This window comes from Panthera pardus, unplaced genomic scaffold, assembly GCF_024362965.1.
Source record: "Panthera pardus isolate Hobbes unplaced genomic scaffold, ASM2436296v1 HiC_scaffold_15, whole genome shotgun sequence".
Taxonomy (NCBI): Eukaryota; Metazoa; Chordata; class Mammalia; order Carnivora; family Felidae; genus Panthera; species Panthera pardus.
Genome location: NW_026526710.1, coordinates 14,321,103 through 14,340,205, shown reverse-complemented (window position 1 = coordinate 14,340,205; position 19,103 = coordinate 14,321,103). Strand labels below are relative to the sequence as shown.

General features: G+C 51.3%; 1 protein-coding gene across 4 annotated transcripts in view; it reads left to right on the top strand.

Moving 5' to 3' along the window:
* Positions 1–19,103, top strand: part of BCR (BCR activator of RhoGEF and GTPase) — a 127,620-nt gene that overhangs the window by 71,415 nt on the left and 37,102 nt on the right. For all 4 annotated transcript variants that reach the window (XR_002085149.2, XM_019467092.2, XM_053902145.1 and 1 more), the window contains 6 exons: positions 1,585–1,689; positions 2,044–2,229; positions 7,193–7,300; positions 10,996–11,056; positions 12,341–12,393; positions 14,306–14,446. Coding sequence is in view for 3 of the 4 variants with exons in the window: in XM_019467092.2 (XP_019322637.2) it covers positions 1,585–1,689; positions 2,044–2,229; positions 7,193–7,300; positions 10,996–11,056; positions 12,341–12,393; positions 14,306–14,446 (654 nt within the window). In the remaining variant the exon portion in view is untranslated. The remainder of the gene's footprint in view (positions 1–1,584; positions 1,690–2,043; positions 2,230–7,192; positions 7,301–10,995; positions 11,057–12,340; positions 12,394–14,305; positions 14,447–19,103) is intronic.

Genomic DNA, 19,103 nt, shown 5'->3' with positions numbered 1-19,103 from the left:
GTTCCAGGCACTTTGCTGGCACAGGAAGTTTCAAGATCAGGCACAACATGTCCTAGAGATTTCTGCCTGTGAAGCCACTGCCCAGTGTGCCCTGGGTGGGGGAGGGGGTTCTGTGTGGAGTGGTACCTTTCCCTGGAGCAATACTTAGCCATGATCTTGGCGGCTGCCTTGTATGCATGCATGAGTACATGCACATACTTGGGCATGCATGTACACACATATGCATGCACCTAGCTCATGCACACTTAGAGATTCCCAAAGCAAAGTGGTGGTTCAGGAAGACTTTTTGGATGGTCCCACAGTGGGCAGTTAGGATGTGATACAAGCCTCAGGGACCAGAAAGCAGAAGCAGGTGGGACATGGGGATCGGGCCTTCCTTCCCCAGTTTATACCCAGGCAGCTGATGCCCAGGGCAAGAGGGCAGTTGCCCGAGACTGGGGCTCACCAGGCAGGCCTGGCTCTGTAGCCCTGTCCCCCGACTCCTGGCCCTGGGTGCTTCCTGCTGGGCCAGCCATCTGTGTCACTGAATGCCTCCCTCCTGCCACTTCAGGAAATTGGAAAGGGAAGCACGGTTGGGGGCACATAGTGGGGCCATACTGGGGAGGCCCTGATTCTAGTCTCTGTAGAGACACCGTGAGGCCTGAGCTGGCCTTAGGTCCTTCCTCGAACCCAGTGGTTCTCACCTAGGGGCGATTTGGCCCCAGAGGACATGTGGCAACATCTTGCAAACATTTGTGGCTGTCCCAGCTGGGGGTAGGAGTGGGTGTTGCTCCTGGCACCTGTGGGTAGAAACCAGAAATGCTGCCCAACACCCTATAGGGCCCCCCAGCATCCAAAAGAGAATTCTTCAGCCCTAGATATTCAGCAGTGCCAAGGACCAGGCACCTGCCCCAGACCAGCAATCTCCCCTGAGTGGTTCAGGAAAGTGGACCAAAGGGGCAGCACTCTGGTTCTACACCCGAGGGCTACCACAGTGTGGTTGTCTCATGTTCACCCATAGGTGGAAAACCAGTGGCAGAATGGGCAGGGGTGTTGTCTCAGTTTCTGTGGACTACAGTGGACCTGTTGGCATAGCCAGGCAGAGGGAGCATGGGCAGGCAGTGGGCACAACCAACCTCTGACCCTGACTCCCTCGCTAGTGGTCAGGTCACAGGCCCCCTCCAAGTGTGCAGAGCATAGCCCCCTGTGCTGCCCAGATACCCAGCTGGCCCATGGGGGAAGTGGCCAGTTAGTCATACAGCAGTTTTTATCACCTTTGGCATCAATATTTTCTATCAGTTTACTGGGCAGCTGTAACAAAGTCCCACAGACCGGGGCATCTTTCCCCAACTGCCCAGCTCCACGCTGCCCATTTCTCAATGTCATGACAAAGGGTGGCTCTTGGTTTTGCTGGATGACCCCTCCAGAATTTTCAGTGACCATGTACAAGTGGCCGACTGGCCGAGGCTCCAGTGCCTCCCTTTATTTCTACATGGAGCCTTCTCCAGAGGCTTGTCCTCAGGTTGAGAAACAGGCCTTCCTCTCTGAGAGTGGCCACATAGGGCATCGTCCCCCAGGTCTGACCTCTGTCTGTTTCTCCTGCAGAATGAGCTGGACTTGGAAAAGGGCTTGGAGATGAGGAAGTGGGTGCTGTCTGGAATCCTGGCTAGCGAAGAGACTTACCTGAGCCACCTGGAGGCGCTGCTGCTGGTGAGGAGCGGGGAGGGCCTGAGCTGGGCCGGGGCACGCTGCTCACAGGCCCCAGGTCAGCCATCAGAAGGCAACCCCCCTTGCCTGGAGTCACTGAGACATCGGTAGGCGGGCCAGAAATTTCCCCTCTGTAGAAGTTGGGCTTCCCCGTGGGGCAGTGGACACTAACATAGGACAGGTGCCAAACCAAGCTGGCTTTACATTTTTATTTTTAATGGAATTTAAAAAGAAAAACACACGTGTCACTTAGCCATGACTTTCTGTGGTCACACCATGCACCTGAGAAAGGGCAGGCCCTCTCATGTGTGCCACTCCACCTGTCACCTGTGTCACCTCACCTGTGCCCTCTTCCAGCCCATGAAGCCTTTGAAGGCTGCTGCCACCACCTCTCAGCCAGTGCTGACAAGCCAGCAGATTGAGACCATCTTCTTTAAAGTGCCTGAGCTCTATGAGATCCACAAGGAGTTCTATGACGGGCTCTTCCCCCGAGTACAGCAGTGGAGCCACCAGCAGCGAGTGGGTGACCTCTTCCAGAAACTGGTGAGTGACTCGGAACAGGTGCACGGCAGCCTCCCAGGAGCTTGCAGCTCTACAGGGATCAAGCCTCTCCCTTGACCTGCAGGCATGTGTTGCCAAGGGCTCTGGGACACCGAACCCTTATTTTAAGGCTCCACACTCAACATGGGACTTGAACTCACGACCCTGAGATCAAGAGTCACATGCTGTACCAACTGAGCCAGCCAGGCGCCCTTGGAGAATTTTTTTTTTTTTTTTAAGTGGTGTGGGGAGGGGAGATGTGGTCACTAAAAATCAAGGTAGCGGGAAAAGTACCCCTGGAGCCTGAAGGAGGGCCCTGGTAGAGAGAGGTGGGGAAAACCCACCTTAGCTCCTACCAGCAGCTGTTTTCAGAAACAACAGGCATATTTAATGCTGACTTTGACAGGGACACCTTCATGCCTTATAGAAATCAAGACTGGTTCTTATGGATAGACTAGAGAAATGCAGGGCAGGGTGGTTTGTAACTGCGGAGTGTGGACTGAGGCATAGCCTCTCAGTGAGAGGCAGTCTGGCTCCTGAGTAGCAGGGTACAAGGGGGCCCATCTCACCTTAGCTGAGGCAGGCCCTATAAGGCAGGTCCTGTCCTCACCACTGAGGGGGTGAGAAGCCTGAGGAACTGCAGGTCATTTGCTGGGACTGTAATCCTGGTTTGTCTCCAAAAGGAGGGCCTTTGCTGCTGCCTTCAGGGGTCATAAAACTGAAGGATAGTTGGTGCTGGATGACAAAATAAGAATTTCTGAAAGGGCTTGATGAGCCCATACTGACAAGGAATCCTTATGGCAGAGGTGGCTGTGGGTTCAGGCTGTGGCCGTTCAGGTCCCAGAGGCAGAAGCACCCGATCAGGACAGAAAGGGCCCACCGTGAAAGCAGGTCAAGGGCCTCTGCAGCCCTTTGCTGACCACAGGACCCAAGAAGAGCCAAGTATATGGCTTCTAAAACATCAATGGAACCAATAAAACCTAGCAATCAGATGAAAGATGCTGTGGCAGGCCCCTTGGCACTGGCCAGGCCACATCTGGGACAGGGATTGGCTTGAAGTGCATATTTAACCAAGACCTGGGTCAAGTAAAACTTGTCCAAAAGGAAGAAACAGTTAAGGGACTCGGGAGGAAGGAGAAAACCCGAGAGCTGTTGGATCGACATCTGTCTTCTAATATACAAAGTTCCAACGTGTGTGGAAAGGAGTCCCCACCTCTTTTGCAGTTCTAAAGTGTGCAACCAGTCAGTCCCTTTCAGAGGAGGCCATGGGAGAAGGGAGTCTGAGTAGAGGAGTTTAGCAGCTGTCCTGGGCCTGCCACTGAAGGCAGGTGCCAGGCAGGACCCTGTAATAGAGGTTCTACTTCTGAGGATTCCTAATCCCAAGACCAGATTATCCAGGCGCCCCATGGACATGCTTTTTTCCTGGAGCCTTCCTGCTCCCAAGGGAAACCAATCCTCCAGGGGTAGAGGTGGCCCAAGGTCACAGGCCCCTTCCAAGTACTCAGAGCACAGCCCTCTGAGCTGCCCAGACCCAGTCCTTGCCTTGGCTTGCACCTGGGCTTGAGTGATCTGCTCCAAGGTGTGGTCTTCCTATTGGTGGTCCTCTCTACACTGTCCTGGGCTGCAGCTACCTTGGACTCCAGGCCGGAATGAAGATACAAGAAACACATGAAAAAATGCCTTTTTGTTCAGATTCCTGTCACATGAGACCCCTTTCTCCATAGCCAAAAAGCAGGAGACTGTATTGGTGCAGCACCCCCAGCTCTGAAACCCACCCTCACCCCATTTCTCCCCGTGTGAAGTGTCAGCAGGTTCTAACCTAGTAGATTTGGCTCAGCCTGTAGCCCTCCTTAGAATGGGAGAATTGTGTTGTTGAGAAGAAACTGCAACAGCACTCTTCCCTGAATAACATTCCAACATCACTCAGAAAATTATCTTTCAAATGTTCATAGTTCGACGAACGCCAGAATTTGGAAAATTTCTTCTGGTTTCCCTGGTGTGCTTGAGCTACCTTTGTGGGTCAGATGTTGCAGCAGGACTGAGAGGGAGCTACAGTGGGAAGTCATGCCCGGAACCAAGTGGAGAGTGTTCATGTGCGCCACCCAGCTAGGAGCTGGGGCTCTGCCATTCCTTGCTGACCAGCACAAGTGCGGTTGGCCCCACAGATGGGGGTGGGGGGGTCACCCCATCAGGCTCCCTAGCTGGGAGAGTTTTAGGACCAGGGGAGCCCACATTGCTATGCCCCAGTTATGACACCTCCCCTGCCCAGGGATTTATGAGCTGTGTCTGGTAGTTCAGAAAGCCTGGATCCCTTCCTGCAGGAACGTACAGGTTAACTGCAATTGCTCAGGGGTTTGTTTCTGTCCGAAATTTTGTCAAGCTATGTTTTTGCTTTTCTGATCCTTTCAAACTTCCAGAAAAGTTGCAGAAATAGTACAAGAATTCCCATGTGCCAGATACACCAGTTGTGACATTTTGCCAAATTTGTTTTATCTTTTTCTCTATCATTTTTATAAACATGTGTGCACATGTGCACACACACACACGTGCTAAATAATTTGAAAATAACTTGCAGATATATCTGCCCTTTTACCCCTAAATACTTCATTGTGTACTTGCTAAAAACAAAGACAAACTCCTTCCATAACCCGTAGTACAGTGATCGAATTCGGGGACTTTCATATTGGTGTGGTGCTGTTATTTAATATGCAATCCATATGCAAATTTCTCCTGTTGGCCATCATGTTCTTGATAGCCACTTTCATTCCCTGATTCAGGATCCAATCCAAGGTTACAAAATGGACTTGCTTTTCACATCTCTTTAGTTTTCTTCAAACTGTACCAGTTCCTTGGCCTTTGCTTATCTTCCATGGCCTTGACATTTTTGAATGGTATAGGCCATGTTGTGTTTGTCTGATGTTTCCTCAGGAATAGATTCAAGTTTCGTGCTTCCAGCCAAAATGAAACAAAACAAGCCACAGCAGTGATGTCGTGTCCTCCTCAGTGCCTCGTATCAGGAGGCACGTGATCTCTATTTATCCCATTATTGGTATAGCTTCATTTTAGATTAGCTAAAAAGATTAGACTGTTTGGGCACTTCTCAAATGCCACATGGGAGATGGGAGTTCCGTAGGGAAAGGGAGAAGGAGAAGTAATGGAAGGGATTCTCCTCTCCTGGACCTTGTATCAGTTTGCTAAGGCTGCCACAGTCTGCACAACTTGAACAACAGAAATGGATTTCCTCATAGTTCTGGAGGCTGGGGTTCCGAGATCAGGCACCAGCAAGGTTGGTCTCCTGAGGCCTCTCTCCTCAGCTTGCAGATGACCACCTTCTCCCTGTGTCTTCACAGGTGTCCCTCTGTGGGTCTGTGTCCTTTATCTCTTCCAAGAACAGCAGTCCTACTAGATTAGGATCCACACTAAAAACCTCATTTTAACCTATCTCCTCTTCTGCCCTCTCTCTAAGTACACATTCTGAGGTGCTGGGAGTTAGGGTTTCAACATAGGAATTTTGAAGTGATGCATTTCAACAGTAACATCCCCTCTGGGCTCCTCACCAAATTATCTAAAGCAGCCCCATAGCTTTCAACCTCTGTTCTCAGCTCTTTGGTATATTACGTGTTTGTTGATTAATTTATCATGTATCTTTCCTGCTACTGGCCTCACTGTGTCCGAGTGATTTGCGGCTGTGGTGACAGTGCCTAAAGCAAGTCTTTGTTGGGGGAGGCACTCAGTGACCGGTGACGGAGACAGAGAAGGAGATGCTCTGGGTCTGACTGTCGTAGCTATTGGTATTTGAGAATGCAGTGACTTGTCAGGGTGATCAGTGCAGCAGGGGCCCGGCAGGGCCTCCGTGCAGCCCCCACAGGGAGCGGAGCCAGAGACCAGACAGTGCCAAGGGCGCCTGGCTTACCCAGCATCTGGGCTTGTCATCTGAAGAAACATAAAATTCAATATAAATGCAAATGCATATAGAAATAAAATTTAGATTCAGCACAGAACAAACACCAGGATCAGCTAAAGCTTTAGGCTTCCAGCTGGTCGGCTGCCGTGGGAAGGCCTGGCCAGCCGGTCACCAGGGTCCTCCATTACCCTCCCAGGCCTGGCTTTGCTGGTACAAGATGGGGGCTGGTTTCCCCTTGGCTGCCTCTGAAGGTGACCTAGGGCCCACATGTGCATACATACACGTGTGTGCTCACACACACACACACACACACACACACACACACACTTGCCCTTGGAAGCTGTCTCTCAGTTGAGTATCTGACCAGAAGGTTAAGTGAAGAGACCCTCTGTTAATGCCTTTGGTTTGACACAAGACAAATAAAATGCCTCTCGCCTTGCAGCTGGCAGCCAGCAGGTCTCCTGCACGCCAGGTGTGGCATATAATACCTGGACCCCCCTTACCAGGTTTGGGCTGGCCTCATGTCTGGACAGTGGGAGCCCATCTTCTCCAAGAGCAGCTAGATTGCGTGTTCCTAATGTGTTTGAAGGGATCAGACATGAGCGGAGCACTGTGGCTACCATAGGCCAGGGGGCCGACCTCCTTGTCCACTAGAGTCTCCTGCAGCCAGCACGAAAAGGTGCCACTCCATCCCACTATATATGTAGACTCTTGTCCGCGTTCACTGACAGCCTCAAATTTTAGCTACTGCCGGTGGCACTATTAAAATGAGTGAGGTGGGAGGAACAAGCAGCTGTGGAAGGAAACTGTTACCTGCCTGGGGCAGTGAGTCACTTCTCAGCATGTCACTTGGGAAGAGGGAAGCATGCACAGTGCGTGGGGGGTGGGGGGAAGCAGGTGGGATGCGATAGCGGGAAAGAGCTGAGGTGTCTGCAGCTCTGCGCTGCCTGCTGCACCTGGGATTTCTCCAGAGCTGTGCACGGAAGCCCATTTCTCAGAAAGATGGGGAGCAGCAGCACCTGTCCTGCACCTGTCCCACACTCTCTTCCTTCCTTCCTACAGGCCAGCCAGCTGGGTGTGTACCGGGCCTTTGTAGATAACTACGGAGTTGCCATGGAAACGGCTGAGAAGTGCTGTCAGGCCAACGCTCAGTTTGCAGAAATCTCTGAGGTACTCGTGACACTGTTCAGACAGGTGCACCCCTCCACCTCCCACGGGTAGGATGTGGGCTGGCCGTTGGTACACCGTGACCCGGGTGCACCAAGCCAAGTTCTGGTGGCAAATCTCAGCTCTGTTTCCAGATGTTTCTGGGTTGGCTCTGTCAGCCTTGTGTGGGGGACTCTGTTGTGAACAGATAGGAGGAGCAGCTCCATGAGTTCCCTGACTCTCTAGGGTCCAGGACTCAATTCTGGGGCTCTGCCAAGTCCCCCAGACAGATGCTGTCTTGTACCACCTGTGTGCAGTAAGGAGTGTCCGTAGTTCTGTCTCATGAGCAGAGGTCTGGCCATGCGAGTCCCGAGGCCAGCTATGCACCTTGTCACTAGAGAGCAGGTGGGGAGGTGTGTTTTGCTCCGTTTCTCTTGTAGCCTGCTGGTGACCTTGCTCACCAGGGAAGCTGAGCCCTAGCACAGGGGCGTGGAGCTGCTATAGCTGCTGTCTCTAGACCCACGTGGGCAGAAAGCTCCAGGCTGGAGCTCCAGGAGGACTGAAACCTCAAGCCCCCAGTATTAGCATGAGGGGCCTCAAAAGACTTTCTCAGATACACAGGACAAGTGGCCTGTTGGGGCTGGTGCCCATGCCTGGACCAGGACCTGCAGCGCCTGCCTCCCAGGGTTCCCGGCAGGGGTTTTCCCCACCCTTCCACATCCTGTTTCTACCCTCTGCATCGGGGTGACATTTCCTCTTTCTGGGCCTGTCATCACTTGTGATGCCTCCAGCTCCTCGGAGCTCTGACTTGCCTTCCCTCCACCAAACAAGGATTCTAGATGGAAAGGCTCCAAGGGAGAAATTAGCATAAGAAAGATAAATGGAAACTAGAAATAGGGAGTGAGTGGGGTCTCCCTTGCTGAGAGACAATCATACCCTATCATACCTGGCTTTGTTCCGGGGGCTTTGTGCCATTTTGTAATTTATCATGAGAGGTGGCATGTTGTGGGTGCTGATCGTCCCTCATGGTGGTAATGGGTGCCATGCTGTTCCTCCAGAGCCCGTGGGGCCATCCACTCCCTGCCTGGTGCTGCTGGTAACAGGCTGCATGCACCCAGGGTTCCAGGCTGGCTCCAGATGTCCCTCCCTGTCATTTAGACCATATCTTTCTTTAGGTCATTCACTTAGCAACCCTCCCCCCCACCCCTGACAGCTGCAATGTTGGCACAGAATCCTGAGTGACCTTGACAAATTAGAGACCTAATCCTTTAAGAGCAGGCTCTAGTTAAATGGAGCCAAGCTCAAGTCCACCCAGACAGGCTTCTAGAAGAGGAGGGAGGAAGCAATGATGGGACACCAACCCAGGGTCACGTGGTCCCACTGACCACGCACAAGTGGGAATCTGAGCTGAGGCAGGGATGCCGGGAGGGTGACAGCATCTTGGGGCCAGCCGAAAGCTGGTCCTCAGTGAAGCTTGTACTTTGGAGGCATCATCCACTTTGGTTCTCCACCTATATTTTTTAAAGAGACTCAGAGAGATTGGAACCACCCAGACAGAGCAAAATGGAGCCAAAGGAAACAGAAGCAGCAGGCTGTGTAGAGGTTCACTCTGGGGGTCAGAACTCAGATATGGGGAGTGGATGGTCACCTCCAGGAGAGGGAGCTGTGGAGCCGTGGTCCCTCATCTCCCAGTCCTGAAAATGAGCCAGGGCAGTTTCCAGTTAGGCCAGAGCTGCCTAAACTGGGTTTCATGGAATGCCAGCTCCCACATGATGGAGTTCTGGGAAAAGGGCCTCTGGAATCAAGTTAAGTTTGAGAACTGGGGGATTAAGCCAAATCATAAGTTTCCTTGAGACAGGATTTCTGGAGCTCTGCATGCTAATGTGCATGGGACTGTCCAGGGGCATGTGGTGTGAAGGCTGCCTCGCAGATCTACGTGAGCATGGACGCAGATTTTTACAGAGGCTCAGGTTCAGCTCTCACATGCCCTCATACCCCCACACCCCTTTGGAACTGCTGAGGCAGATGTTCAGAGGAATAATCACTGTGAGGGCCATTAAACTCTCAAGAGAGGTTCCAAAGAGCATTGTGGAGTTTGGTCCCAAGGAGTTTAAGATACCATCATTTTTAGTCTTGAGAAGTTTACCGCAGTGCAAGAGGTTGGGAGAGCCATGTCTGAGTCCCTTCCTGTTCCCATGCTGTTTTTGTTGTTGTTCAGCAACCTAGTAATGGGATTAACCATAGCTTCTTTCCAGAGATGATTTCAGGTACCCAGGCATCTTATATCCTGGCTTTTCTTGGTACCTTGGACCAAATCAGTGAATCCTTTGATGCAGTTGTGTGAAAGCATGACCTACCCACTGAAAAGCTCTGCTCTCCTCCTGGGGATCATAGCACCTCTTTGTTAGCAGCTACAGGCATACCTTGCTTTAGTGCACTTTGCAGATCCTGTGTTTTTTACATATTGAAGGTTTGTGGCATCCCTGTATTGAGCAAATCTGTCAGTGCCACCTTCCCGGCAGCATTTACTCACTGTGTCAAATTTTGGTAATTCTCAGGCTATTTCAAGCTTGTGCAATATTATTATATTTCTTTTTTTTTTTCAAAAATTTTTTAATGTTTATTTATTTTTGAGAGAGACAGAGACAGAATGCGAGTGGAGGAGGATAGAGAGAGAGGGAGACACAGAATCCAAAGCAGGCTCCAGGCTCCGAACTGTCAGCACAGAGCTCAACGCAGGGCTCGAACTCACGAGCTGTGAGACCATGACCTGAGCTGAAGTTGTACAGTCAACCGACTGAGCCACCCAGGCGCCCCTTTTTATTATATTTCTTATGATCTGTGATCATTGATTATGATTGCTGAAAGCTTAGTTGATGGTTAACATTCTTTAGCAATAAAGCATTTTTTAACGAAGGTACATACATTGCTTATAGACATGATGCTGTCGATCACTTAATAGACTACAATGTACTGGTAAACATAATTTTTATATGCATTGGAAAACAAAAAAAAGATTCACTGGGCTTGCTTTTTGGCGATGTTCGTTTTATCGCAGTGGTCCAGAACCATACCTGCAGCACCCCGAGGTATGCCAGTATATTTGCAAAGTCAGGAGAGGGTGGGGAGGAGGTGGAATCCAGTGTTAGTCTCAGTGGTGGTGGGGCTGCCCTGGCCATTTCTAAAGGTGACTGCTCTTCACACCCCCCAGCCCCCTTGCCCACTGTTTAACTTCTCTGAGAAAACAGTTCTATGCATTTAGGGAGGGCACTGCGATTTGCCTTGTTTTTATAGGATTCCTTATGTCACAGGCTCTTGAGCAGGGGTGATCTTTGTCCCAAGCGACAACTTAGCAATGCCTGGGGATTTTTGATTGTCCTAGCAGGAGGAAGGTGTGCTGCTACATCAATAGATAGAGGCCAGGAATGCTGCTCAGTGGCCTGAGGTGCACAAGACAGGCCCCCACAGTAAGAGAATTTCTGTCCCCAAGTATCAACAGTTCCAGACGAACCTACAGCACCTAGGGCATGCCTTGTGTTCTGCCCATCCTGTATTTCATGCTATGGTCCAGGATGCCCCATAAGGCTTGCCTCAACTAAGATTTTTTTGCAGTGAGTGAAGGGTGAGTTTTCTTGCTAAAGGTTTCTGACCACAGAACGTCCTGCCACATCAAAGCCGCGTCAGTTGTCCTGTGTGAAAATGTGCTTTTCTCTTTGCAGAACCTGAGAGCCAGAAGCAACAAGGATGCCAAGGATCAGACGACCAAGAACTCTTTGGAAAGTGAGTTCTCTATGCCGAGGCCTCTTCGTGCTCCCTGTGGGGCAGCTGCTGCGAGAGGATAGGGCATTGGCTGCAAAAACAAACATGGCACCCAGTTGGGTCAGCCTCTGGCTCCTTTGCTGTTCCTGACTTCCAATACTGAGAGCAGGGATGTGGAAAAAGTGGCACTGGATATGGCAGGGTGGGGAAGGACACAGGCAGGACCAGCTTGCCACCAACAGTAGCAACCAGGAAGAATGGGAGGGTTTTGCAAACGCCCACCAATCAGGCACTGCTGGGCGTTTAAAATGTCATCATGTTCTCCCCAGCAACCCTGTGAGGAGGATTTTGTTTTCCCTTTTTTCAGATGACAAAACAGATTTAGAATGAAAGTAACCCATATGGAACACAGGTCCTAAGTGGCCAGGCAGGGATAAAGCCAGAGTCATCAGGCTCCCAGGCCTGTGTGTTCAGCCTCCTTCTTCACTCTGGGCAAAGAGCAGGGGATCAGGACTGATAAGTCACTTCTCAGTTGTGGTTGTTAGGACAGCATGAATAGTTACAGAGAACAGCAGCCATGGCTCTGGTCCCAGACCTTCACCATGCTCTGAGTCTCAGTTTCTCATCTGTAAAATGGGAATAAATAACAATGCGTGTCTTATGGTAGTCGTGGGAATCACATGAGGAAATGTACCTGACTTGTGTCAGAACACATCTAAGCATCCATGCCCGTGTTGGGCTGGGCTTGACATCGTCATGGAGAAGTGGGGGCTGCCAAGGCTGGCCAGGGTTTCTGTGCTGCTGGAGTCTAGCTGTCTGAAAACACTTGAAAGCCAAGAGCTATGTTGGCAGCTGAGTTAGTTTCTGCCAGCCTCCGAATCAGGCCTCCAAACTGCGCCAAGATGGACATCACTAGCAGTGTGCCAGTCTGCTTCTGGGGGACCCACCAGGCCAGAGAGCAGGTGTCCCGCCAGGATTGGCATCCTTGCCAGCCCATCTGTAGTCGAGTGCAGGTGGCCTCCCCAACTCCAGAGGGAAGAGCATCAACTTGGGTTCTGACCAGTAGCTCTGGACTCAGCTTTAATGTTACGGACCAAAATCTCAAAGCCACGTGCCTGGCCTTCTAGGTGCTTGGGGTTTGTTTGCCCTTGTCACTGGGGATGGGTAGTTCCCAGGGGATGTGGAGGTTGGGCTGGGCTGCTCCCTCTGCCCAAGCACTTACAGCAAGGACAGGCAGGCGGGTGGTCTGGTGCTGCTTTCTCCATGCCTGGCCACCTCTCACCTGCCCTGCCCATCTCTCTGCAGCCCTGCTCTACAAGCCTGTGGACCGGGTGACGCGCAGCACGCTGGTTCTGCATGTGAGTCACTCCACCCGGGACCTTCTCACCCTGGGGTTCTTGGCTTCTGTTGTTCTGGGCCTGACACTGATGTTTGTCAGTGCTGCCCAGCCATTCCCCCTTTTCCTGCCACATACCTTTGTTGAATATGCAGAAATGAGGGGCTCATGGCAAGGAAGAAAGCAGGTTCTGGAGCTATCATGGGTGCTCTCGTAGGAGGCAGTGCAGGGAGGGAGTGCCCTGTCCCACGTAGGAAGGGCCTCTTGGTCCCAGTGCATGAAACGAGCCTCGAAGGTAGATGGGGTGAGGACACAGACAGCAGGTGCATTCCAGGCCCGTGAGGATGACCACGGCCTTGCAACCTGGGGAGAGGGAGCATGGGGAGAGCACACTTCAGTGGGGCTGCTCCTAAAGGCAGTGGGGGAAACAAAAATGGCCCCTAATCCTACTGCCCAGGTGGCCCTTTTCATTTATGTTTAGAGCAAGTTGTACATGCGTGGTTGTTTTTTTTTTAAATTCACAATCAAGTCATAAAAGTGTGTGAAGTTTCCTTTCCTGTTTCTTCCCCACAAAGGAGCCAGCACCACAGGGATTCTTTTATGCACATGCCAACATACCTGAACATTTTTTTTTTAATTACACAGAAGGCATCATGCTATACGTATCGTTCCACACTTTGCTTTTTTTTCCTCTTAATATGATATGGTAGATATTGTCCTACTTCAGCCCAAACAGCTCTGCCTGTAGTATTTAAGCCATGTAGCATTCTGTCGAGTGCACATTTCATAATACCTCACTCTCCTCCAGTTAAGAGGGAGATGAAAGGCGTGGTTTGGGAGGCTCTGGCAGGTGACCCAATGGAGTGTCAGAGACCTTTATTCTGTCCCCTCGCTGAGCTGAGCGTCCTGATAGGGAGAAGACAGAGCCACCCTGGGGGGTGGTGTGGGGGTTCTGGGACCACTGACACCAGAACCTTCCTCCAGACTTGTTTCACCTCTGCAGGGGGCTTCTCACCAAGGGGGATTTGAGAGCTAAGTTCTCTCCAGGGCGGAGTTTGTTTCTCTGAACCAGGGTGCTGTTGACCTTGAGCACAAATTATACACGTTCCTGGTGAAGGAGTCAACATTTCCCTCTCGATTCTGTTTTTTTTTTTTTTAATTTTATTTAAATCCAAGTTAGTTAACATATAGTGTAATAATGGTTTCAGGAGTAGAATTCAGTGACTCATCACTTACATATAACACCCAGTGCTCATCCCAACAAGTGCCCTCCTTAGTGCCCATCACCCATTTAGACCATGCTCCTACCCAACTCCCCTCCAGCAACCCTTATAGTTTGTTCTCTATATTTAAGAGTCTCTTATGGTTTGCCTGCCTCTGTTTTTATCTTATTTGAGAGGTTCAGTCTCTAAAGGGGGAGGAGCCAGGAAGGCCAGGTGCTTTCTCCTGAGCTTACACAGACAAGTGGTCCTAGAGGAGATTGATTCTGCCCCCTAGGGGCATGTCGGAGACATTGTCGCTTGTCACAGCTGCAAAGGAAGAGGAGTGCTAGCTAGCATCTAGTGGGTAGAGGCCAGGGATGGGGAGCTGACATCCTACAGTGCACAGGACAGCCCCCACCACAAGGAATGATCCAACCCAGAGTGTTAGGGCCGAAGATGGAGAATCCTGCCCTAGCTCCTGAGAGTGGAAAAGCTTGTTGGCAGCGTGCACACAACATGGGCTTATGGGAGCACCGTCTAGGTTTAGGACCTGCTTGTGGGGTGATACTCGTGCAAGCACTACCCGCATAGCCCTAGCCTGTCTAGAGGTGGTGGTGATGCTTGGCAAGCTGGTGACCCTGGGTCTGCCCAGTGTGTGTCTACAGTTTGCACACAGTGGTGGGGCCTGGGCTGTGCTGTCTCTGATTTGAGTCCTCTCTTCACCCGACACAGGACTTGCTGAAGCACACGCCCTCCAGCCACCCAGACCACCCTCTGCTGCAGGATGCCCTACGTATCTCACAGAACTTCTTGTCCAGCATCAATGAGGAGATCACGCCCCGCCGCCAGTCCATGACTGTGAAGAAGGGAGAGGTGAGCGGGACTGGGGATGGTCTGGGTTTGCTAGCCTGCCCCACCGGGCAGGGGGAATTCAGGGCACCTTTCTCGTCTTTGGCAGACTGTGCCTGCCATTCAGCCTAACACAGAAAATGTGTTACCTTTGAGGGTCTTTGACGCTGGCAGGGTAAAAATCCCTTGTGTGGGGAGTCAGGGTGGAGTTACAGGGCTGCACGCCTCACTTGGCTACCTCTTCTTCCATCGTGGCAGGTTGTATCCACGGCACCCCTTCTTTTCCTCACACCCTTGTCAGCTCATGGTCTGACTGGTGAGAAGGAGGATGTCATTTTGTCTGTCTGGAACTACATGGTTCCTTCTCAGTGTTCTTTCATTAAAAAACAGTCCCAGGTTTTCCCTGCTATCCAAAGGTAGAGTGTTCCTGTGAAATCTTTTGTAAACTGGAGCGCCTGGGTGGCTCAGTCGGTTGAGCATCCAACTCTTGATTTCGGCTCAGGTCATGATCTCACAGTTATGGGTTCAAGCCCTGCATCGGGCTCTGTGCTGACAGGATTTTCTCTCTGTCTCTCTCTCTGTCTCTGTCTCTGTCTCTGTCTCTCTCTCTCTCTCTCTCTCTCTCTCTGACCCTCCCCTGCTCACATTCTCTCTCTACCTCAAAATAAATAAACTTAACAAAAAATCGTTTGTAAACTTAAATGGTTAAAATGAAGAAGCCATTACCATTTGTAAAAGTGAAAATCTTCGGATTCATTTTTGTTACTGAAAACAGATACTAACATAGGTCTTTGGTAAAAGTAAAGTGGTATAACACAGACTTGGTAGCTAGCACAGGAAATCCGTATGATCAGATTTAAGGAATTAAAAGGAAAAAAGAAAGGGAGGTACATGCAGTTTATAGGCCTGACTTGTCTTCAGCTAAGAGGATTCTCCTTCGTCCTCCTCCTCCCTCCTTGCTTAACAGCGACCCCTGGTCTTTATCTGCCTGCACATCATTGAAAAGAGGATATAGAACAGAGGGGCTAAGAATTCATGGACCCAGCCTGCCCCAGTGGCCTCTGACCCTTCTGGGAGGGGCCCAGTGAGATGCTAGGCAGGTGCCATCCTGGGCGGGCAGCACTTAGTGAGAGAGCAGAGTTGTATAAATCTGGAGGCCGGCACCCCACACAAGCATGAGCATCTATTATCAGAAGTAGCACCATGGCAAGGGAAGCTGACCTGCCTCTGGGGTCTTATGCAGGGACAGGAGCCATACAGCCCAGGAAGGACATGGCTGGCAGTGAACCTGACTGTAGTTGCCACTGAAAGCCACTTCTTCCTTCCAGTTCATGTGCTAGGTGCTCAGTACTGAGGCCTGACCCTCCCATCTCAGGGTTTCTTCTCCTCCTGCCTGGGCTGGTGGGCAGGCCACTGTCAGATCTGTCTTCCCCATTCCTCTTTGGGAAGTGGTACCTAAGTGCTGAGCAGAAAGCTCCCATGTGCCCAGAGTCTCATCAGGCTTGACCATGAGTGACAGGCTTGGTGGGATTTCTCCTGGTGGACCTGGGCCAGGAAGGGCCAAGGAGGAGAGAGGTATCCCCTCCAGTCCACCCTCTGTGCTTGACCAGAGCCTGGAGCCAGGCCGACATCGAGATCCAATGCCAGCATCGCTGTGAACATACTACCACGCAGCCTGGACGATGCTTGCTCCTCCTCTCTGGGCCTGTTCCTCCTTTTTACAGCAGGATGGGAACGCGGGCCCACCTTGATGGGTGCCTGGGCACCCAAAGGGGCATGGTTTATGGAAAGAGCCCTGCCAGCCAACATACAGAAGCAGTCTCTGAGCTCATAGAAGGCAGAAGTGGGTCCCCAGCACCTCCTAGGACCTCCACACCCAGCTGTCCAGTGGCCAGACCCTGGGGGTTCAGATCTCATTTCCTGAAGCAACAACGGGGCCCTGCCCCTGGTTCACTCCTGCCCCAAGTTTAGGGACCCCGAAGGAGTGCCAAGCTTTGGCCTCCCTAACTGGATGTGGGATTTGCTTCTGCCCAGTCCACTTATACTGAGTGCGTTTGTGCCCAGCTCCTAGGACACCTGCTCTGTCTCCTTTGCCGACTGTTCTTTTATGAGAGCACTGTCCTCCTGGGAAGCAAACGTGCGAGTCCTTTTTCCTCTCAGCTTTTCATATGGTGCTGAGTCTGACCTCAGCCCCCCTATCCTGCTGTTCAGGATCCCTGGAGAGAAATCCCTTCTTGCTTTTCGGATCCTTGGAGGCAGCTGCCCTAGGGAATTGAGGAAAATTGGGAGTTGGCAGCCCTGCCCTTGTTCCCACATCTGTTATCACAGGCTTCCTTCGTGCGGACCCACGGTCAGGGTCTCAGGGCCACCAGACAGGAAATATGTAGGGGCCGGGCACTTCATGAGGACAAGGGCTTTTATCTGTACCCACCCTCTCCCCCATCAGCATCTGGCCCTGTTGGCTTTGATGATACTTGCTCAGTGGGAGGGATCACCTGGGTACCTCAGCTGCAAGAGAGGAGAGAAGCAAATGCCCTCTGAAACGCCGTGAGTCTGACTTGCACGCACCTCCTCTCCCTCCCACGCATGGTAAGGGTGGTGGTGGCCAGCCCAGTATGACAGACAGGTGCCCACACTCATGCTCCCCACCCCCACTGTTCCAGGAGCAGACATCACTATTCAGTCGGGCACTTACACTCTGAGCTGACTGCAGCCGGAGTGTCCTCCTCAGTGTATCCTCTCAGGCTGCCCAACCCAGCTTACAGTCCCCAGTGTGGTAGAAAGGACACTACTTGGATAAGCATCAGACATGAAGAGGAGAGGAGGATGAGGATGGCAGTAGTGTGTGGTAAGTCCTAATTTTTTATCTCAAGGAATCAGTGTGCAAATCAACAAATTGAATAAATCAAGTCAGTGAATCAAGGATCAGAGGTATGAGCATACCTTCCAAAATTATAAAATCACCAGAATTAAATAGGGAAAGAGAGTAACTGGGAAGTATAATTGGGAGTAAGAAATAAATGGAGGAAACTTGCTATTCTTAAAGTACTATTATTTGATTTATTCTCATTTGGTTATAGTTCTTTAATAAAAAAATATTTTAAAGCTTAAAAAAAAAGGATGTTATAAGGGTAGTCTCCCAACCTGGGTTTAGTCCTGCCCACTACTTACCAGTGGTATTGATTTGGGAAGTCCCTATTTCTTTGCTGAGTGTCCATATTCTCTGAGGACAGTGACTCAGGGCCTGTGGCCCCTCCATGGGGTTGTTGTGAGGCAGAAAGGATCTCATGACCTCTGAGGGGCTGTCTAAAAGCAGGGGGTGCTGATTTCCCCACATGGACACTGTCCATATTGTAGATGTGGGGAAAGCACCCTCTACATCACCAGTCAGGAGGGAATCTGCAGGTCCCAGGAGGGGTGGGAGCTGCGGGCTACTTCCTCTTAGAACTTGCAGCTGGGGAGGACCTGAGATTTGGAAATACCTGTTGTTGTTTTTTTTTCCTGTGTTCCTGTCTCTAAATTTGGTATATGACATTGAATATCAAGTTTCCAAAAGACGAGAGGAAGTGGGCTTCTGAGTTCTCTTGATGACTCTGTGAAGTCAGGAGGTATTTTCCAGGTGAGGACACTGCAGCTCAGAAAGGTTGTTGAAGAAATTGGCCACAGTCACACAGCCACTAAGTAGCTAACCCAGGATGTGAGGCCAAATGTGCCCTGGCACCTGTGTTCATCACAGGTGTGTTATGATTTATCGTCACCTCTCACTCCCCTGACACTCCTTTGAACCAATGTCCACCCCTCCTCTGGTCCATGTATGAAGAGCTACCTGGGCATAGGTGGTCACAAGGAGGAGAATGTGCCCCTTTGGTTCAGCATGCTACTAGAGTCTTAAGCACTGAGTGGAGCCCCTTCCCCTGCTTCTCCTGCTGGGAACATGTCAGTGAATAGGGGTTGGGGAGGGGTGTCTCTGTTTCTAGCTCTCTCAGCAGTTTCTAGGGAGAAGAGAGGTACCTCCATTGGCTTGGGTGTTTGGAGGTATTCCCACAGTCACTGCTGGTCCCCTGGGAAGTGGCCTGTCTCCATCTGCTCAACCTGAGTAAGTCAGGGCATTGTGGAGATGCCCCAGTGTGAGCCCTGAGCAGAGCCAACAGCCCCAGCCCCTGCTATGGCTTCTATGATCTCATCATCCTTTTCAGCCAGTCCCCACAGCTCCAGGGCTGTGTTCTTTGAGGAAGAGTGACTTTGGGCAGCATTACAGGTGTCTCCTTGACACTAAACTGTGGCTGGAACATGCTGTCACCAGCCTGCATGCTCTCACCCTGGCACCCCAGGGGCTGTGAGCAGCAAGCATATCCCAGGAGGATACCCTTCTCAGGCTCCCAGGAACCAGTCAGGACCAAGGGATCCTGCTGGCACTTTTCTTCCCAGGCCTGGGTCCTATGGGCTAGTGGGTGGGTGCTCATTTATTTAGCTGAATTAACTTTACACTGCCAAGTGATTTCCCCATGTGGCTGCCTGCCTGTTCTTAGCACTGCACCCTGTGCTGCCCGGCATCCCCAACTCAGGCTGGGACACAAACGGGATGATTTCGTGTGGGTGTTTTGTTTCCCAACAGCCAGCCACTTCTTGGAACCATTCTCTATCCAGATTCCCAAATGCCCCTCATGGAAGAAGGCAGGTG